This window comes from Trichomycterus rosablanca, chromosome 24, assembly GCF_030014385.1.
Source record: "Trichomycterus rosablanca isolate fTriRos1 chromosome 24, fTriRos1.hap1, whole genome shotgun sequence".
NCBI lineage: Eukaryota > Metazoa > Chordata > Actinopteri > Siluriformes > Trichomycteridae > Trichomycterus > Trichomycterus rosablanca.
The window spans coordinates 4,802,607-4,825,234 of record NC_086011.1 but is presented as its reverse complement, the minus strand read 5'-3'; the positions used below and the strand labels follow the sequence as shown (position 1 = coordinate 4,825,234).

At 39.9% G+C, this 22,628-nt stretch overlaps 2 protein-coding genes across 4 annotated transcripts; both read left to right on the top strand.

The window, feature by feature from the left end:
• Nucleotides 1-6,800, top strand: vamp3 (vesicle-associated membrane protein 3 (cellubrevin)). Its single transcript, XM_062986865.1, has 5 exons — nt 1-86; nt 3,222-3,309; nt 4,944-5,102; nt 5,448-5,499; nt 5,579-6,800. Coding segments are annotated over exons 1-5 (318 nt in total). The 5' UTR covers nt 1-84; the 3' UTR covers nt 5,596-6,800.
• Nucleotides 6,801-8,617: 1,817 nt separating this feature from the next.
• Nucleotides 8,618-22,015, top strand: per3 (period circadian clock 3). Of its 3 annotated transcripts, none has more exons than XM_062986862.1 (22): nt 8,618-8,773; nt 11,207-11,702; nt 12,005-12,162; nt 13,077-13,195; nt 13,279-13,480; nt 13,664-13,715; nt 14,178-14,320; nt 14,415-14,493; nt 14,577-14,683; nt 14,767-14,923; nt 15,348-15,453; nt 15,832-15,960; nt 16,114-16,222; nt 16,559-16,685; nt 16,776-16,906; nt 17,001-17,201; nt 17,361-17,627; nt 17,717-18,453; nt 18,641-18,839; nt 19,303-19,483; nt 19,883-20,033; nt 20,278-22,015. In XM_062986862.1, the coding sequence occupies exons 2-22, from the start codon at nt 11,338-11,340 to the stop codon at nt 20,299-20,301; spliced, it is 3,744 nt and encodes a 1,247-aa protein (XP_062842932.1). In that variant the 5' UTR covers nt 8,618-8,773; nt 11,207-11,337; the 3' UTR covers nt 20,302-22,015. The 3 variants fall into 3 exon arrangements, with proteins under 3 accessions (XP_062842932.1, XP_062842934.1, XP_062842933.1); XM_062986863.1 differs by lacking the exon at nt 8,618-8,773 and adding an exon at nt 10,302-10,373; XM_062986864.1 differs by lacking the exon at nt 20,278-22,015 and having other exon boundaries at nt 19,578-19,975.
• The last annotated feature ends 613 nt before the right edge of the window (nt 22,016-22,628 follow it).

Sequence of the window (22,628 nt, the reverse complement as noted above, 5' to 3'; positions counted from 1 at the left end):
AGTGAAGTGTGTGTGAGATTTACATAGTGCTACTTGCTCTTCTGTATATCCTCCCATTCCTCTCTATAAAACACCGCTGTAAATATGTAAGTACCTCATATTTTAATGTTTAAAGTCACTGTGCTTGTTTAAATAGAGTCAATTATGTGTAGGTAGTTTTTTTTAGTCTGTTTAGAGCCATTAAAACAAAACCAAGTTTTCATGTTTCCGTCAGTAAGCTGCGATATCAGAGCAACAAGTTAGCACGTCATTAGGCGTTTAGTGTTGGATATTTGTCAAGTTTTGCGTTATTTACATTTTAATTCGTGTTTGTTTAGAGTTTTATAACGTTTCGCTCGGTGACGCATTTGGTAAAAACTATTTATCCACTTTACTACAAAGTTGTGTGCAAACTTTAGTGTAGCTAACTAGCTAATGCTAGCGAACGCCATGTAAACAGCTGACCATTGTTTAGTAGTAAGTGCGTCTTTACTGAGTCCAGTTCTGTTGTTTCAGTATAATGTCAGTAAGTAAGGCTGGACGGTAAAGCATCAATCAAGTCTGTTACAGACGATATATTGTCATACAAGTGAATAGCTGACTTTATGCAACTCTTAATGTAACTAATTAGCATGGAGCATAACTTCAATATAAAACCTGCTGTTAAAATAAACATAAAAGCCACACAACTATTATAGTGATCTGTAGTAGTGATAGGAAACACAGCCAGAATCAATCAGGGTGTATTTATAGTATATATCACAATGTAACGTTACATTATTAAATATATTTTGCCCTAAATGACCCTGTCAGCACTTACACTTTCGGCATTTAGCAGACGCTTTTATCCAAAGCGACTTACAGGTATGACCGAACACAATTTTGAACAATTGAGGGTTAAGGGCCTTGCTCAGGGGCCCAACAGTGGCAACTTGGCGGTGGTGGGGCTTGAACCGGCAACCTTTTGATTACTCAGTACCTTAACCACTGAGCTATCACTGCCCAGCACTACTTGTTAAAGTACAGTTAGACTAGAACTACTTTGTTTTAATGTGTTTTAATGCACAATGCGTGTAAAACCTGTGTTTTCTTTATGATTGGACACTTTGTTATCACAGAAAACTGTTGCATTTTGGTTGGAGCACTTTTCTTCTCAGCATTGGCACTGATGTGTTTAAAAAACCCAAGAGAGCTGACTCAGCACAGCAGTGACACTAACGTGGAAGTGACATGGTAGTGTATGTTGTGATAGATAGATAGATAGATAGATAGATAGATAGATAGATAGATAGATAGATAGATAGATACTTTATTGATCCTTTGCAGGAAATTTCTTCGTTACAACAACTTGTTACATACATACATCCACTGACAGTATAAAAAACAGGCTAAAAATTATTATGATTTATTGAAGAAGTAAAAATTACAAAATTGGAAGCGAAGAAAGAAAAAAAAAAAACTTTTTTATTTTGTTGTAATTTTTTTAATACATAGGTTTAAGGAAAAGATACCAGTAAATTTAGTAGTGTTTATGCTAAACAGAACGTGTATACACAACACAGAAGTTGAATCTCTTTTTTGTGTAACAGCAGACAGCAGGCTTTGTGTGTTATAACCCTACTTTAAGAGGATTCAGTCTCCTGGTAGTGCTAACCCATCTGTCAGGGGGGATAATCGTATTTCTCACTCACCTCCCAACCATGTGATTGCCAACCTTGTGATAAAAGCACTTTAGCCAACCCAGATATCAGATGCTAGATGTTCTGTACAGTATCTGCCTTACTTTTGTAGTTCTTTTTGTCCAAGTGTACAAACTAAATAGTTGTGCACTTGTGTGTAAATAGGATTAGTTTGAATGAACACATTAGATCGAACCACGGTTATTACAATATACAAGTTCAGAAAGCTCTTTATGGATCTTAAACCCTCGGTAGCTTCAGTTGTATCCTGTCTGTAATTGTAATGTATGTCTGCAATTTATGGTCACTGAGGGTGAGAATGTCAGTCATGCTGAAAGAAGTCCCGTTTCAATTACTGAATGATGTTTAGACATTACTTGACATTCTACAGTAAACCAGGTTTTTGCATGAAAGGGCAGGTGATGTTTTATCTGAAAGCAACAGCTGTACGCTTTGCATCTGTGGTGCAGCCCTGGACTTTCCAGACTGTGGTAAATAAGGTCTAGTTTTACCTCTCTAGATTTTTGTCAGCGCATTATGTATCTCTCCATGTTTATCTTTCTAAACATTAAGAAAGATTATCTGTCTACTCTGATTTGTTTTAATGAAATGTTCTGCCTTATGTTTGGTGTATTTAGTTGCCTATCCTCTTGGTGGCAGCATTTTTCCACTTATCATTTGTACGTCAAACCTTTCATTTTAAGGTGTGTTTGTTGAAGGAGGAGGGGTGTTAGCTGAGAATAGAAAAGACAGATACGCAGTTACGAAGATACAGTGCAAAAGTTTTGTTCTGTTGCACAAAAAGCAATATTTTTCACGACATCTAGTGTATCAGGTTTTTATTAATGTTCAGAAATGACGTATAGATGCACTGATAGAACTTTACCCCCTTTTCAGATTTCTTCTATTTTTGCGTGTTTGCCTTACCAAGAGGTCTTAGGTTCTCACTATATAAGAGAGATAGAACACTGAAAACACACGAATTAAAGCTGCTGGCAGCACTTTCTTTACACTTTCTTTACACTTTCTTTACTGGATGTGCATTATTTCATGTGTACGTCAAAAATAATTTTGCATTGTGTGCTTTGTCAAAATTGTATTAGTCTTATTGATTGAATAATCTTATTGAAACGTATTGACCTTCAATTTGACCAAAACAAAAGTTTAAACATTTCTGCTGAGCTAGATGTTGCTTTAAATTAAGTCTTTATTATTGAAACAATACAGTTTGAACACATAAATTGATTAATGTAGTATTTTAGAGTAGCAGAAGATTTTGTTAATACTGCCATATAAACAATTTAAAGCATAATATATAACATGTATCTTATTCCACCTTTACACGGTAGAGGTTGAATTCTCCCAGTTGCAGCTGTGTGTCTGTGGCTTTCTGTGTGTATGTGTGATATAGCCCATCCATTCTCTACAGCTTACTTGGTGCTCACACCTCAAATGCTAGAATGTAGCAGAACAAAAAGCACTGTGTCACGGGCCATCATAAATTTTATCAAACAAAATTCATAGAAATTTGTTTGCTAAATTAGTGGTCCTGTTTCACTGCAGGTCTGCCCCAAGTGCACAGGGTCCTGGTGCTTCAGGAGTGGCGGGAAGCAACCGCAGATTGCAGCAGACTCAGACTCAAGTGGATGAGGTAAGACCACAATAACAACTGAGCATTCTTACTTAAAAAAAATAAGAAGGAAAACTGTAAACTGCTGTACATTTTTAAATGAGTTGTTTGATGAGTTGTTTAATTGTGCTGTGTGTGAGGGAGAAAAGGCTTGCTGACACTGTCTGGTAGTGGCAACACAGGTAAAGGTCCTCCCTGCATGCTGAGGCTCTTTATAGTACACCTCTGGCCAGTGTAAAGATGCTGAAAAGTTTCAGCTGAGGCTTGTTGGGCAATTTCCTATCTCATTCAGCATGCAGCTGGCAGAGGCTGTCAAAAGTGCAAAGGAAATTGGATACATCCAAATTGAGATGAAGCAAAAAATGAAAAAATAAGTAATAAAAAAGTTATTTGTTTAAATAGTTTTGTCAGGCCGCTCAGGTGGCGCAGCGGTAAAAACACGCGCTGCAACCAGAGCTGGATCTCGAAAGTGCGTCGTTTCGAATCCAGCTCTGCCTTCACCGGTCGAGGCTGGGTGGCTATATGAACAACGATTGGCCTGTTGTTCAGGTGGGGGGGTGGGATTGGAGACCGGAGGGGGTGGGTCTCTCTCTGTCAGAATGCGATTACGACCTCTGCTGGCTGATTAGAGGTGCCTGCACAGGAGATGAGGAAGAGTGCCCTTAGGGTGCATCAATGTGTGGGTGGCAAAAATGCATCTGGCTGCTGCCAATGTTTCGTAGGGGATATGGGTTAGCTTCAAGGGGGAGAAAAAGGGGAATAAAATAAAAATAAAAAATAAAAAAAATTGTTGTGTCTAGTTTATAATGGATGCAAGTCAGGCCTCACTTATACTTCTAAAGGGTTCATAAGCTTTCTTGTAACCGCAAATAATACAAAGTATTTTTCTTATGAGACAGTTCCTTCATTATGGAAAATAGTGACCTAAAAACAGTACTGACTGTCTGTATTTTTGGAGAAAAAGCTGCAGAAATGTTACGTCTTTGACCCTATCCAAAGCCATACTAATCTAGGAAATCCCCACAGTCATCTGACTTTTCACTGTTTCACTTTCTCCTCTGGCCGCTTCTGGTTCATGCGGTTCGTTTTGGAGGATGTCTCTTGGGCGCTTATGTAATTGCAGATCTCCATAGTTATGTAAGTGAAGCATGGGCCCCGTGCATCTGACCCCTCCCAAACAGCCTATTTTAAAGCAGTTGCACCCAGATGCACTGTCCTTGCTCTGCGTCACTTTGTAGATCAGTGGAGCATATGGGTTGGGTATCCGTCCGCCAGGCTGTTGTTTTGTTACCGTGGTAATTTGTTATGTAATGCTGAAGCTGAGGTTGCGTAGTCCCATAATGCTTTGCTGTTGATGGGACTTTTCCAGTGTGCAGTAAATGCTGCAAGGATAAGGCTTGTAGGGTGTTTCTTGTTTTGAAAATGACTTTTCCTGGGCTCAGCTGTGTCATTTTTTTGCTGACGCAGAATTAGATTTCCATATCATTCTTTTATCAATGTGGTCATCAGGAAAGGAAGAACAACCCTTAGGTCAGTTCTCATGCCTGTTCATAAAAGCATTGAGAAGATGGCTACCATAGGAACCCTTTACATTACACCCCCTGTATGCTAATAGGACTGTATTATACAGTATGTATAACTCTGTCTGCTCCTAGGTGGTGGACATCATGAGGGTGAATGTGGACAAAGTCCTGGAGCGAGACCAGAAGCTCACTGAGCTGGATGACCGGGCAGATGCTCTTCAGGCTGGAGCCTCCCAGTTTGAGACCAATGCTGCCAAACTCAAGAGGAAGTACTGGTGGAAGAACTGCAAGGTAAAAGTTTCTGTCTGAGGGTTTTTCAAAGAAAATGCACTGACTATACCTCATTTCCAAAAGTGCTTTAGAATTATTGATAAACTATTAGCATACCTGCACTATCTCATTAAACCAATGTTGTCTAATACATTCATCGATTATTTATAAAGCTATGCCTACAGAACATGAAATGTATGGGTATACAACTACTGACTAGCACATGTTTTGTTTTGTACACCGTCACCCTCTTTTACCCTATTTATCCATTAATCAGACGTTTCAGACTCCTGATCATGCTGATTTAATGTGTTTTCAACTTTCTGCCTTTCTTCTCTCATATATGTGTATGTTTGATTTCTGCAGATGTGGGCCATTCTGATAGTTGTGCTCTTAGTCATCGTTGTCATCATTATCAGTAAGTAAAGTAGGGAGTCACTGTGGACGTATTGTATCGTAAATATTTTTCTTTATTAATTCATTTCTTTCTTCTTAAGTTTGGAGCCATTCCTAAAGCAGCAGGAAACGAAGAATCGGTGTGACGGTTGTGATGGGAGACTGGATGCAAAGTATGCAAAGTATTAGCCGATACACAAACATGGAGAGCTCATTCTTCCTGAACCAAAGCTGTTCTAGCCTGCTGAGTTTCAAAAAGCTTAGGATGTTTTGTAAAATATCCTTTAATTCTGTCTTTTTTTTTTTTTTTTTTTTTTTTTTTTTACGTTTTGGTTTTAATGATGTAATTTAAAATGACCTGACATGTAAAGACTTTTTTTTTTTGCTTTAACACCGTTTGTTTTCATCTACACTCCTTGATATTAATAACTGCTAATGTCATAGTGCCATAATTAGTCACACATGGTGCTTCACCATTTTTGGAATAATGAGGCCTATTAATAAGATTTCAGTACGAATTGTTGTAGATCCAGTCTGTTGGAGTACAGACTTTGAAGTGTGTTGACTGAAAAATATGCCTTTTATCTTTTGATCAGCAGAGACTGTATTGTTTAATAATGCAGTGCCTTATCATGTTAGTGCCACTATGATGCCACTTAAATGCCTTAGAACAAAAGAAAACCCATAAATCAAAAATGCCAAAGTAATTTACTAACTAAAAATTTCATATGATGCTTTATATGTACAAACCTGTTGCATTATATCTAAAATGATTTGGAAATTATTGCTATATGCTTAGCTAGACAATAGCTTTTTGCTATGTTAAAAGCACATGCATTAGTGTGTGTGTGTGTGTGTTTTCTGTGTGTTTGGGGGGGTCCTCAATATCTGATTTGTCCTCACAGCAACAAAACAGTTTTTCTAACTGTGTTTAATATTTAAATCTTAAAGCATTAAGAATATAGTTTGAAGGAATTGATATAGTTAGTGCTTTTGATTGTTAAACACTAACATTCTAATAAATAATAATAAACATCAGCTCTAAATGGTTTGACTAATACTATTTGTTGTGTAACGTAGGAAACACCACATAAATACATTTGTAAAAAGGAAAGCATTTTTGTGTTTATTTTATGGTTTTTATTTGTCTGTATAACTGCTAGCATTGCTTTAAACACTTCTCAGGTGGTGTAGAGCCGGCACAACACTGAGTTTTTAAAATGTAAACAAATTGGAAACAAAAAATTATTATCAATTATAAGGTGGTCTTATGAAACTGCTTTGCTTATTGAACTTGTACAAGCGAATAAATTTGATTTCATATTTTTTTTATTTGTGTTTTTCACAAATAACAAACTGATACTAGAGGGGGGCAGTCTGAACAGATTCAGGTTTTCATGAATAAAGAAGGATTCACTAAACCTACATAGATCAGGTTCATTTACAGTGCCAACTAGTCAAGAAACTAGTTACGGCACCAAATTGAGGATTACTGTGTTCATGTGCCACACCTATTGTTAGCAAGTGTATCTGATTATTTAAAGTAAATTATGTGTTTTCCTTAATAACATGGTTTATTTAATTGTGGCGGATCATCAGTGATCTGCACAGAGCCCTGGCATTAACCCCACTGAACACATGCAGAATTGCAGGTCAGTTCTTCTGGCAGACAAAAGCTGTCGGAGAAATTGGATGTTCGGGGACACGAATGGTCAGCTAGTCTAACCATGATTCCATGGAATGTTGAAATAAGGTAGCAGTCAAGGGGAGTTTTGAGGCCGTGCCATTCTGGAGAGTTATTTGGTTTCAGCCTTGTAACAGGCTTGATAAGAACCATTTCAGTGCTCAAAACTAGGTGAGAGTTTGACTGGCCTGCACAAAGCCCTGACCACAAACCCGGCCAACACTGGGATCAGTTGTTTTTCGTACCTAGAATTATGCTTCTTTTATTCTCTGCCTTGTAGCCATTTTATTTGTTTTGTTTGTATTTTAATATTTAATAGCATTTTAATAAATTTGCTCACAGTTTAATAAACTTCACTCATCTGATATTCTACCAGGAACATCTACTTTCTCATGTCATTTTCTGTGATGTGACAGGAGCACTACACATAAAATCAGACTCTGATCAGAAGCTTTAGTTAATGTTTACATTATACATCAGAATGTGAAGAAAATATACAGACTGACTGACAAAAGGTTGTTGGTGCCAGACATACAGGAATACACTTTGAACTGGGCACTAAATCATCCAATAACCTATTTACTTAATTAAACGGGCGGCACGGTGGCTAAGTGAGTCGCCTCACAGCAAGAAGGTCCTGGGTTCGATCCCCAGGTGGGGTGGTCCAGGTCCTTTCTGTGTGGAGTTTGTGTGTTCTCCCCGTGTCTGCGTGGGTTTACTCCGGGTGCTCCGGTTTCCTCCCACAATCCAAAGACGTGCAAGTGAGGTGAATTGAAGATACTAAATTGTCCATGACTGTGTTCGATGTAACCTCGTGAACTGATGAATCTTGTGTAATGAATAACTACCGTTCCTGTCATGAATGTAACCAAAGTGTAAAACATGACGTTAAAATCCTAATAAACAAACAAAATTAAACCTGTGGGTAAACTAGGGATGTCAGACTGTCCCAAAACATATTTGGGAGGGTGGGAGCAAACTGCAGTACCCAAAAGGAAACAGAACATGCCAAACTTCTTACAGAGCGTGACCAAAAGCAAGTGATGAACCCAGTTCCCCAGAAACCATGATGCACCATCCACTGTGTCACACTGATGGGAGTCCAACAGCTTCACCTCATTCTCTGCTCTCACTAGGCTAGTGTAACACTGTGACGGGAGCGCGCTTTGGTCGCACTGTGACGTCACAAAAGACAACTCTGACTAAATCGACCAATCAGCGCCGCCTCCGACACCAGCGCTTTGTTTTGCTGTCCTTGCGTAACACGACCGCACACGTGAGCGCCACAGCTACCACGTACACGCGCCCCTCTCTGACCACGCCCATGTCGCTGCGCTGTGGCCAATCGTAACGCGGGGTTGTAGGCCGGTCAGGGGAATAGGCGTTAGAGGGGCGTGGTCTGCACTGACTGGACTCACGTTGTGATGCGTGTGTACGAGTGCGCGTGTGAACACGAGTAACGATGGCACATGAAGGAAGAGTCTGTTGACCCAGTAACTGCGGATGCTGTGGCGGTTGGTCGATTAATCGGACATGAATGTTGGTATTCGGGAGTTGTGTCCGCCTGCGCCAGCAGCAACTTTACACCCGCACACGTTGCTCAGTACTGGAGGTAAAACTCTCACATTGTGGAGTTCTCATATTAAACCAGTTTTTTATTATTATTATTATTATTTACAGATAGACATTGTGTGTTTAACATTATTCGGTTTTGCAGACTCGTGCTTTTTTGCTGGGTAATCAATCTGATAATCCAGTCTGTTCCTCTAACAGTAACAGTCAACATGTGATATAGTTCCCATCACAGATCATGTGGTTCAGTTATTTGATTTGTTTTTTCTTTACTTCATTTCATCCATGTGCTGTGTTTGTTTGTTTGTTTGTTTGTTTGTTTATTAAAATTTTAACATCATGTTTTTACACTTTTGGTTACATTCATGACAGGAACGGTAGTTACTCATTACACAAGGTTTATCAATTCACAAGGTTATATCGAACACAGTCATGGACAATTTAGTGTCTCCAGTTCACCTCACTTGCACGTCTTTGGACTGTGGGAGGAAACCGGAGCACCCGGAGGAAACCCACGCAGACACGGGGAGAACATGCAAACTCCACACAGAGAGGACCCGGACCGCCCCACCTGGGGATCGAACCCAGGACCTTCTTGCTGTGAGGCGACAGTGCTACTCACTTGGCCACCGTGCCTCCCCCCATGTGCTGTGATGTGATGACAATAATAATAATCTGCTGCTGCCTGTGCATATTGACATGTAATCTATATACTACATACTACAACCTCAAAAAAAAACATACAGAAAGCAGTGATTTGTCAGATTTAATGTGTCAACTGATCAACTTTATTACTTTTTGTACATATACGCTTATTATAAATGTGATGGCTTCAGCACGCTCCAAAAATGTTGGGACAGGGACATGTTTGCCTCTGTGTTATATCGCCTTTCATTTTAATAATGTTATGTAATCATTTGGGAACCAAGGACACCAGTTGTGAAAGTTCCTGAGTGAAATAACACTGCAACTGTACCAGACGTTTTCAGTAGGTCACGGGTCAGTTTTGGCATTATTATTATTATTATTATTATTATTATTATAGTGTGGGTTTCACCCAGCTTCATGGGCCTAGAGACTTGGGTTTAGACCTCACCTAAAGTTTCTCACTGTGAGAAATGTTGCATGTTTTTCCATGTTCACATAATGCTTCCAACACACTCAAAAATAGTTTCTTCTCCTTATGATGTGCCACGCATTTTCATTTAGAGACAGATGTGGACTGCAGGCAGGCCATGCTGTGTAGCGCATGAGAAGGATTACCAGCATTGTATTGCTGAAATAACCACTTTTGCCACATTGGCAGCAGTCTCTAAAATCCTAATAAACTTTGACACATGCTAGACACTCATGCCAGGTACACTGATGCACCTCATACTTTGACAGAGATTGACTTTTGCACCCTTTGCTGATAAAAGTCTGGACGGTCACTTTCGTCTTTGGCACAGAGAACTCAACATCTGTTTTTCCTAAAACAAGCTGAAGCGTGGACTCCACACCTACCACAGCTCATGATTTTACTGTCGTTTAGTCTGTCTGAGATAACTCAAGCCCAGAGGTTGTTTTCTGCATAGAATAAGAGCTTACTCTTTGCATAAAAATGTTTCAGGTTGTATTTCTTATTGCAGTGGCTGACTATTGTAAGTGACAACTTACTTCCAAGCCCATTTGGCTATATTTATTACTCTAGTGCTCATGCAGTACTATTCATTTTCCTGCTTACACAAACCGAGACTTCTTCAGATTTCCTTAAATCTTTTTCACAATATTATGCATGTTAGATGGTGAAATTTTTTTTAGCAACCTTAAAATGTTATTTTTGTTATAGTGTTTTGCTCTCCACTTCCCTGAATTTGTTTTTAATGTCACACTGTGAATTCTATATCCTGGTCAAACCGTATTGTTTCTAATAAGCACTTACTGAGTGACAGCTCTGCTTTTTCCTGAGTCTCTTACACTTCGTGGAATAATGAAAGGCAGATATGTAACTGAACTTGTATGATTCATAGACTAGTTCTTGGTTCATTGGCGAATCTTCCAGGCTGTGAAAATGATACAGATATGCAAACTCATCTTTTGTTTGACTTTAATTTAGGCTGGTAGCTGTAGTTGTAGTACATGCAGTTCTACAGTGATGCAAATTATTTTGATATATTATTTAAAACACTTACATAGTGAGGCAAAATTCTGTGTGAAAAGTTCACCTGTACGCTGAATACATATTGATAGCAAACTTACTAACATTCAAAATACAAACTTCAAAAAATACTTGCTCAGGGGGCAGGCGGACAAAGCTTATTTAGCTCAGATTATTTTGGCGGTTTCAAATGACATATTCAGGTGTACTAATTACACTTAGCAAAACCAATCCAGACATAAGACTACACTAAATCTGCTCTATTTAGTTTGATAGCTAAATCATCTTTCTGCCTTCAAACACATTTAACTGATTTTAAGTGTCATATTTTTACAGGCCAGACTTATTTATAGACACTAAGGAGCATCCCAAATCAGAGGTGATGGATCAGCTGGATCTCTCCATAGAGTAACAGTTTTAATCATTCAGCAGCAACACAACCAAAAGTGTACAAGTGACCATTCAGCATGCTGAGTGGAGTCACTACTCAGGATAGGAAAGAGAATGACTCTTCTCCAACGAACTCCAGAGTGCAAGGAGCTCCAGTGGACCAGGGCTGCAGACAGTTCGAGTCAGGAAGCAGGAAGGCTGGATCAAACTTCAAAATGGCTTCTCGATCTAGAGTGAGTTCAGGAGAGGACGAGGAGACAGAGAGGCAACAAAGAGCAAGACCTGTGGTTAAAGAGAATGGGGAAGAAACTTCTAGAGGAGTACAAGGCCAGGAGGATGTGGAGATGAATAGTGGTTCTGATAGTGTGGAAAGGACACAATGCTGTTCGTTCTCAGCCAGTCATAGTTCTGGAAGCACCACAGGCTCAGGCAGCACCAAGAGGTAAATCATTAATGATGTATGATGATGTTTAAGCCAAATTGTTTTTTACTGGACAAATTGTCAGAACTGGAACTCTGGTCCAGTACCAAAGTTTTCAGTTGTATGGTTTTCGGCAATTGATATACTGTATATCATTTATTTATCTTACAGTAATATATCTGTCAAATTTTCAGTGCAGGATGACCACAAGTCTTCTTCATAACTTTATTATCCATCTTTATTAAGAGTACCAGTAATTGTATATCTCAGATATGGTTTTAGTTCTTGAGGCCATGTCAGTGCTTGTGATTGGTGCGTTTTAGTGAGCAGGCAGAGCACGGTCGAGAGCATGCTCATCGGGATGTGATGCAGACTGTGCAGGAGATGAAGAAGAGGCTGCCAACCGAGAAAAGAAGTCGTAGCAAGGCGAGCACAGTAAAAGCACTGAACTACGCCCTCAAATGTGTCAAACAAGTGCAAGGTAAACATATGAGATTGTGCCAGAATGTAGAAGAATGGATGTTATGTATGACCTCAGCTGTGGTTGGCCACAGTTTTAACCTGAGTTTTGAAAAGTAAAAAACTTTGTGGCTTACAATCAAGTCAATTTGACTAAATGTGTTAGGAGTGACAGCCATCAAAAACAACTCTACAACTTTTATTTATTCTTTACAGCATTCTCCAGATATCAAATCTTGTAAAGAAGATCAAATAAGAAAGAGTATTATCTTGTTTGTATTTGTAAGTCCCTTTACAAATACAAATCCCTTGTCTTACAAATAGTGTTTTTATTATGTTAAGTAATAATATCTGATGATAGAAATAGGGGCCTAACCCTGAAGGTTTTTTTTTTTTACTTTTTAAATACATGAAACACATTTAAAAATACTTTATGATCATTAGTTTATTCTTGAGCAATTCTAATATTGTTCAGTATTGGTATCTAGAATAACACTAAAATCAGAATTCCCACCAGCATATCCACTCCCTGTAAGCAGTCCATGACTGGCTCCTGACTATCTCTTGGAGCACAGCCAGTAATTATATAATATTCTTTTGTCTGGACTGGAGGGAACAAGGGTGTTACCAGGTCAACATCTGAATGTACATATTTTATGTGTCTTTGTGTACAGATAGATGATTTCCAGTAAAATTTCATTGTACTGCAACTGTAGCATTATATTCCCAAAATATGTTTTTCCTCTCGAGCTTTTTTGCCTTAATAATAATGTAGGATCTCAGTGGTTGTTGTGGTGTGTTGAAACAACTGTTATGTAATTGTAAACCATCTGTTCCTTTCCAAGCATTTATTACCTCTAGTCTGACTCACACCAACACATCTCGTGTTTCTTCTGACACAAACTTCTGTTTTCTTCTCTGTGGTGCCACCTGTAGCAAACAGTGAATACTACAAGTTACTGATGTGCAACGGATTGGAAGGAAAGAAAGATGCCACTGTTTGCACCTTGGAACATTTAGAGGGCATCACGTCTGAACATACGCTTAAAAATACAGTATGTGTTATTATGACGTTTAGATCCATTTATTATGAAGTTTAGATCCAAGTATTTTAGCTGTAAGTTCTGTTCTGTTTTAGGACTCATTTGTTGTGGTGTTCTCTCTGGCCACGGGCCGGGTGGTGTATGCTTCGGAGCAGGCCTCCAGTATCCTCAACTGCAAGCGCAAGTTTCTTGACTCAGCCAAGTTTGTAGAGCTTCTGTTTCACCAAGATGTTAATGTGTTCTACTCTCACACTGCACAGCCACACCTGCCACCCTGGAATGTAGGAACAGATAGCGGTGAGTGCAGATGCATTACCTTTGTGAGACGTTTGCCATCTTTGCAGCCCAGTTGTTGTAGCTAAAATTCTGGAAGTTGAAAATAATGAATGTTAAAAGTTAGCAGAACAGATAATAAAAGTGTAGCCTCTGTACTCATTGCCCAAATTAAATTAACATGACTCTCTCTTTCTGTCTGTGTAGCTGCCATGCTGTTTGAATGTGCCCAGGTGAAGTCCTTCTTCTGCAGAATCAGGTCTGTGTTCAAACATCAGTTCTTTATTATGTTTATTAAGAATATATTATGTTATATGAGGCACATAGTGAGGGCAAATTCAATCACTTTTGTTTTTTTGTACTTTAATTGCTTATATTCACTTCAGATTATGTAAAATAATGTATTTTGACTTTGTACGTATACAAGACCCCTTTTTAAAAAGGTTATGACATTTTGTAAAATGCAATACATAGAAAAATCTGAAAGAGTAATGAGTGAATGTTACGGGAATTTTAGTTTTTTTTTTTACCATCTACAGAACGTTAAATTTTTAAAAGACTTGGGAAATCCAAAGACATTTTGCATGTAAAACACTAAAATCCAAATTGGCTACCACTGAGCTGTATCTAGTACTAACACCATTTAACCTGAATTTCAGATTTATATTAGCTATGTTTGCTGTTATTGTGATTTGTGCTGAAATTGTGGTTGTATGTCCAGAGGAGGAAAAGACCGTGATGGGGAGATGCGTTACAACCCATTCCGGATCACACCATACCTGCTAAAATTACAGGGGATTATTGGAGAGGAGGAACACCAGTGCTGTTTGGCTCTGGCTGAACGCATCATCTCAGGATTTGAAGGTGACCATCATGGCCTTTCACATGCATTATTACAAGAAATGTTAAATCTGTTATATTTTGCTTAGCTGGTTTGTTGTTCCTTGTATTTTTACAGCTCCCCGTATTCCTACAGACAAGCGCATTTTCACCACCACTCATTCTCCTGGCTGTGTGTTCTTAGAAGTAGATGAACGGTATGTATTGTCAAGAGAACATGTTTCCCTAACATTATCATTATATGTTTGATGTTTTGTTAAGTGTGTGTGTGTGTTTGTAGTGCTGTGCCTTTGCTCGGATATCTTCCACAGGACCTGATAGGCACATCGTTGCTGACTTGCCTCCACCCTGAGGACCGCACTCTCATGCTGGCCTTGCATCGCAAAAGTACAGTACCTTCAACTGTCCACTCACTCTCCAGTACACAATTTTTGCTCAGATTAGATTTTTGTATTTAATTTTCTGTGCAGTTTTGACATATGCAGGCCAGCCTCCATTTGAGCATTCACCAATCCGCTTCCGCTGTCAGAATGGAGACTTTGTCACCCTGGACTCCAGCTGGTCCAGCTTTGTTAATCCCTGGAGCCGCAAGGTGGCATTCATCATTGGCAGGCATAAAGTCCGCATGTAAGCAACAAAGTACAGAAACACAATCATCCACATGCACACAACAAAACAAGCTAATTATGTATCTAAACTGAAAACACAAACACGTGAGAATTGTAACGTTTGTCTGAAATACATTAGTGTAAGTTCTGCTAATTATGGACTTCAAGTGCTTCATTGCTAACAGTTGTATAAAATCAGTTCCATCAAATAAACAATATGCTTTCAACATTGTGGCAATAGTGTGAGGAAGGCTATTGATGTTGATCAGGTAATCAGTCATAATAATAGTGTTTTGATTGAAGAGTGTACTTAACCCCTGCCAGCCAAATTGAGAGGAATGGCAAAAGGCAAAAAAGATCGAAATTGTTTTTATCTTGTAGTATATCTATCTGAAAACATCTGTACTCATGTACCAACATCTGTTTCTTCTGTGTCTGTGCAGAGGACCTCTAAATGAAGACGTGTTTGCTGCAAGAAACAAGGCAGATGCAGTAATTCATGAGGATGTTAAAGAACTACAGGCCATGATCTACAAAATTTTCCTACAGGTGAGACATCTCACACAAACAGACGCACACACATGAACATCACTGATGATGAGATATGTATTGTTTAACGGCTTTGTTTAGCTTCTTTTTTTTTGTTTGCTAAATTGCCTTTTTTAGTTTTAATTACAAAGATAATAATGATGTGTGCCATTGTTGATGTGTAACCATATACTGTAGTATTTCCTGTTTATTTTTTAAATAAAGAATGTTTTAATCATTCAGTTACAGAAAATAAAAAACTGTAGAAACTACAGATACACTTCGTTGTAACAGTGTATATAGACACCTCTGCTCTGTGTGTGTGTGTGTGTGCTTAAAACACGGGAACATAATTTGACTAAGCCATCTACTTCTTACTCTCTATTTTACTTCCCTTAGCCGGTTCACACCAACGGTTCGAGTGGCTATGGCAGTCTAGGCAGTAATGGCTCCCATGAACCCTACATCAGCATGGCCTCGTCCAGTGACAGCAATGGGAACCTGTGGGAAGATTCACATCGAGAACCAGTGAGCCTAAATACGTATATGGTTAATTCACTTTCAAGTGATATACAAAAAGGAAAAGGAGAGATTAATAAACTTTTGTGAATAAATTAACCAATTATTGGTTAAATACTGTTAGGTTTATTTGTGTTTTTTGTTTTGTTTTATTTTTTATAGATGACACTTCAGCAGATATGTGCTAATGTAAACAAAGTGAAGACCGGTGGCCAGCAAGCCTATCTGAACTCTCGGAGGAAGATCACACTTCTAGGCAAAGTCACAACAGGTGAATAATAAGTTAGTAAAGAGGCACACACAATTAATTTGGTTGAAGCAAAAAATGCTATTTTTTAAAGATAAGATTCCACAATTCAATCAAGGAAATCCTTAGGTTAGCAAATGCCCTCCTTCGAAATGTGTGCTACTCGCTTCTTCTTACTTTTATCAGACAACGGCGCATTCCTAGAGTTTTTACATGCCACGGAAACACGCAGGCCGGTGACACCACTGAGACTCGGTGGTGGGCTGGCACATTAGACCTCTGCACCACACTAACGCCTTCTGAAAGAGCAACATTAAAAAAACAGCTAAATTCTTATTTATGTCGTTTTGTATGTCATAGAATCCCCCGCACAATTCCCTGGTGGCCAAGCTGTACAGGGTATGAAAGGTGCCCTGGAGGAATCACACTGGAAACAGTCGCACATTCCCTCCTACCAGCAGATCAACTGTGTTGACAGCATCATTAGGTAAGACATGAAAAACACCAGCTTGTATTACATGTATTGCCATCTCTCAGATCTCCACTCTGGCTGTTTTAACCAACTCCGTTTCTTTAGGTACTTGGAAAGCTGCAGTGGCTCAGCATTGAAACGGAAAAGTAAATCCCTCTCTGTGGCTACCTCTTCCTCAACTTCATCTGAAGAAGATAAGACTCCTGCAGCCCCACTGGAAGAAATGACCATTGCAGGTGGGGCACAGCATTAATTTCACAGACAAAAGAATGGACTGTCAGTGACGGCAGTTAAGTGACATGTTTTTTATTAAATACCACTTCTTTGCAGAGGCATCTATGGAGCCTAGTGGTACATTGGAGAGCCAGATTTCAACTGGTTCAGCGGTGACCGTCACACATACCACAGCAGCTGTGGTGGGGGCTCCACTAACTGACATCACCCTGTCCACTAAAGCCATGAGCATAGTGTCAGTGACCAGTCAGTGCAGCTACAGTAGCACCATTGTGCACGTTCCTCAGCCTGAATCAGGTTAGTCACCATCACATTGTCAAGGAACACACAGAGATGTACTTTTCTTAGCTCATTTTAAAATGGTGATTGGCCTTGAGTGGTTCTGTTCACCTTCTGAAGAGTTCTGCTCTAATCTGAGCATCTTTTCACCCCCTAAATTTAGTCTTTCTCTTTCAGAAGTGACAGCTCTAGAGGATGCACCAATAGGAAGCGAGCAGACTGACCCAGCCCCAGCACTACCTTCATCTAAATCAGTGCCCAGTTCCTCCACCATGGCCCAGGAGGAGCTCCAAGTTGTGGGGCTTACCAAGGAGGTTCTGTCAGCTCATACACAAAAAGAGGAGCAGGACTATGTGGATCGCTTCAGACATTGCATCCTGGAGAGCCCCTACAGCTCCTACCTCCAACAGACCGACAGCAGCATGGCCCATTCCAACCACAGAGGTTTGCAGACGTTTACTTATATTTAACATGGCAGTGTGCAGTCATAAGTTAATGATTAACCACGTACTGTGGTATTTTTTTTCTCCTAGTTGATTATGTAACAAGACCAATGAGCACAGGGGACTGGAACAGATCCCACTCAGGCAAACCCAGACACAAGCGCCCAAAACCACAGGTCTCATCCGACAGCGACGGATTTCACCCTGCCAACTTCTTGCCAACACCCATGTTTGCTTTTAAAAACTCCTCATCTGAATCTTCCCAGCCTAAGCCCAACATTTGCTCCCCCATGCTGATGCCCGTTCAGATGCCCTATTACCCTTTACCACCTCAGCCTGGTGCCGAGCAGCTGCAAGGTGTGCCAGTGGCTATGCAACCTGAGCAGATTCAACCAATGCAGTCAGTTATCCCAGTTATGAATCCATTCATTACCCCTGTCATGGCTGTCCTGATGCCCTATCCTGTCAACTTCACCATTAATCCCCAAGGTGTACCAGGCATGCCCAGTGTACCAGGTGTACAGGACATCACCTCTGCTGGATTAGCACATTCCTCCTTCACCCATCCTGTTTTCATGCCTCTGCTGGTCAATCCTCAGGCAGGTCCAGGCTCCATGCCCCCAGCTCCTGGTGCAATGCTCTCCTCACCGGTCCCGTCACCGTGGCAGGAGGAGGACACGGACCCTGCTCAGCCAGCACTTTTCTCCAGTTCCAGGTCCAGCAGTCCTCTTCAACTCAACCTGCTACAGGAGGAGCTGCCAAAACCAAACGTCCCACAGAGCAGCACAGGTCAAGCTGAGAGCCTCCATGAGCCCCACTCGAAAGGGGTAAGATGTGCACATCTATTACATCATACATATTAGTAATGCATGGATTCCTCTAGTCCTGAGGGTAGTTGTGGGTTTACTTATTAGTTAAAAATGTGCAGGAACTTATTTCGTGCCAAAACTTATGTACTATAAATATACTATAAAATACTATAAATGACATATGACATATCCTCTGTGTTTAAAGGAGGATGCTCCCAGTGATTCAGGTAATCAGGATGCTCAGTCCACCTCCAGTGTGCTGCTGGACCTTTTGCTACAAGAGGATGCATGCTCTGGAACCAGCTCCAATGCCTCGGGCAGTGGATCTAGAGAGTCCAGAGGTTCTCTGGGCTCTGGCTCAGGCTCAGGCCTGGGTTCTAATGGCACTTCTACCAGCCACACAGGTACATAAACACATACTACATTTTTAAAACCCATACTTCATAAAATAGGTAATTTTTCTAGGAACATTTCAGGAACATTTTAGGTTACTAATTGGTTATAACCAGTTACTAAGCTTAACTATAGAGAAGCTGGGTCCAAAGAAACATTGTGAAAAACAATGTCCTTTTCAGCCATGCTTTATCAACACAGCACTGCAAAGCCGCATTCTGCGTGACTGTGAAAACAGAGAGTGCAAGTACTAGACTGGCCTGCCTGCAGTCCAGTCTGTCTGCCACTGAAAGTGCGTGGAGCATTATTTAGCGTAAATCAATCCAGTCATCTGGCCATAACAAACTGGCTCTTATTACAGTCACTCAGGTCTTTATGTTACATATATCTGCTGCATTCAACACACACTACTAGTAACTGCCATCAGCCCAACATGTCATATATTCCTTTCTTGTTTTTCCTTTGTATCCTCAGGCAGCAGCAACAGCAGCAAGTACTTTGCCAGCAATGACTCCTCGGACACATCACGGAAGGCCAGGAAAAGCCAGGAGGGTCCAGAGTGCACCAGATTCGACAAGTGTGTCGAGGACTCCCTGTGGACCATGATCCAACACACACCAGAGCCAGTCATGATGACTTATCAGATCCACCCCAGGTACCCGATCCCAGGCAGGCCAGGAGGGTGTATCCCTCTCACTTTTGAAAGAACATAAGAGAAATGTTATTGTCTGGGCCATCTCTGTCCACAGGGAAGAATCAGTCACACTCGCTGAGGTAGCTCACTCCAGGGTAGTCTCATTGCACTGTCCATCCGGTTTTATCAGAGGTATGTGAATCCAGGATAGATTACAATGAGACAGCCACTAATCTGCGGCCCGTCGTGACTTGATACACTTAGTAAAGTTTGTGGATGGAGACGTAGAACTACAGCTGAAGTCCACTGACCTCCCACCTTTCTCCAAGATCTCTAAAGTTGAATAGCATTAGTTTTCTCGTACATGCACGTCATGTAAATAACCACAGGTTTTAATTTAATGTTAATGGCTGTGTGCAGGGACCAAGCACAGGTTTTAAAGGAGGACCGGGAGAAGCTGCTTCTCTTACAGCCCATGCAGCCTTGGTTCACCCAGGAGCAGAAGGGGGAGCTGGCAGAGGTGCACTCCTGGATCCACCGTCACACTGTTCCTGAGGAGATAGACACAAAGGTTAGCATCTCCACCATCATTCCATTATTATAAACCCAGTGTTTCTGCATTTTTACAACAAAAGCTGCAACAATTGCAACCAAGCATCTTTCACACAGCTTGTGTGTACAGTGATGGTGTAACTGGTCCAGTGGGGCCCAGTTGCAGAATCTTGCTTATCTTTGTAAACAAGTTAGGATTTTATTTTATAGCATTAGAGTATTATTACCAATATTAGCATTATGTAACAGAGGTTTTTTTTTAGTTTTCAGGGATGTGTGAGCTGTAACTCCAACGCTGTTGAGGATCAAAATATGCCAACTTGCTCCCCAAGCCCTCCTACTCCAGACAGCTCGTCCCCACAGGACTGCCCCACAGAAGACATCAGCGCCACATCTGATACCTGACTGGCCCCTATGTCACTCTTAGCACTTAGCCAATGAAACCACAGGCCCAGGCTCCATTGAGCTGGACCAGTACTGTCTTTCATTCAATCACACTGGCCACTCAGTGGTAAGGTCTGGAGTTTTTGAAACCTTTAGGTCTTGCACAGATGTGATGGGATTTAGCTTTACAGTACAAGAACTTTATAAACGCACACAGTTCAGACAGGGGGAGAATAATTTTAAAACAGATTCACCTTTACCTGTTCCACATGATGGAATCACACAACTGTGAATTGTGCATTTTGTTAGGACTGTATTGATAAATTTTTTTTCCTTTATTGTATTGTTATTTTTCTATGGTAATGGATTTAGTTTCCAGTTGTGTGCTTTGTGTAGGATTTTTTTATGTCCTGTAGTGATGTTTTGGGGGTCGGAAAGTATTGCTAAATGGCATAATGTCTGTCCTGTTGATTTACTGCCTAATTACATGCTTAGACCATAGATAAATATATATTTAGGCCTAGGTTAATCAAGACAGCAATTAAAACTTTACTGACCACCATATTGGTCACTTTTTCTCTGCTGGAAAACAAATAGTAGTCTGTATATAGTGTAATCATGTTTCACAAACCATTGCCTTTTGTTCTATACTGACAGGTGTGGAATTCTAGAGGCAAGTGTAGAATATTGTTGCGTTTCTTAATCAAGGTCCTAGAGGGAGCAGGGACACGTTCTTAATGACCACGATTAGTGCTGTGTTTGATTGGTCTCAGAAATGACTAATACCAACTGTTACAAATTAAACCACTTAGGTATTAGCCACCCTTCAAGTTGAGCCACTTAAGTTTGAATGACCCCCTTTTAGTAAGCCACTTCAATTGTGGCTATTTTTTGAATTCACTTGAGTTATGGGTGCTGTTCAACTGAAACCACTTGAGTCATAGTTTCTTTTTGATTATAATCCACAAAGTTATACATTTTCTTTGGCTTAATCTGCTTAAGTTATACTACATTCTGAGTTAACCCAATTATAGATTTTAGAATTTTAGATTGCAGAGTATGGTCATGTACATTTTACCTCTGTTATAACTAGCTAAAACACTTATCACACGCTTTATCATAGTTAAAGCGTTGACTCAGGTAATCATTTTGTTGTAATATAACAAAACCACAGCAAACCTCAGGGAATGGTACCATTTCTAGTGACATTGTTTTGTTTGTGTGTTACACCACAATTCTGCTAGATGCTTGCATATGTGGTAGAGGAGGTTATCTGTGCAGAAAAAAATTTAATCTAGAAAAAATGAGCATAATAGTCTCTATTTATAGCACTCCCTCTTTTAGCCACCATGGTCTGTATTATGTATTTATAAAACGGATAGTTCCGGTCCTAAAATCTGATTGGCTGAGCCGCGTTCGAAGCCGTTGTAAAATCCCCGATAAACGCACACCTAGGACCACCTCACATCATTCCATATTAATACACCACTGAATAGAAAAAATTTATGTTATTTTCGCCCTCATGTTGCCTAGCAACACTGTTAATCGAACTATTTTGCGTCGCGGAAGAATGCTTTATTGTAAGTTTATACACAATAAATACATTTATGAATTAAACATTGTTGTATTTATTATATTTTATGTTGACCGCCGTTTTATAAAAGCAATAAGCCACTCGAGACCGTGCATTACTGTTATGATTTTAGCACGGGGAAAGAAGTTTTAGGCACTCCGCTTCGCGTCGTGCCAAAAACGTCATCCCCGTGCTAAAATCACAGTAATGCACAGCCTCTCGTGGCTTATTGCTTTAATCTATGGTTGATATCTGTGTAAGATAGTTTGAATACTGTGATACAGTCATTTCTATTTCTATTTAGATTCACATTCACCAAGACATGAGACAATCAAATAGAAACAAAGATACCTGTCACTATCCAAATCATGCTTTTGAGTCTGATAAAGAAATTGCACTGTATATTACTGCTTTAAGCAGTGATTATTTTTCTAGAGTCTTTGATCATTTTGTCTAGAGTTAATGCTAAAGGCCGTTTTTTTCCTCAAAATATTTTCCAACCCTGACCATGAGGAAATTAGTTTGTGTTACCTCTAATAAACCTAAACAGCACTGAAAGTAATTAAACTATTGTTTACATCGTTTTCCTTGTACTAGGTTTTGGGAACCCTTTATGTCCAAACTTGTGTAGAACAATCATATAACTAACATACATGA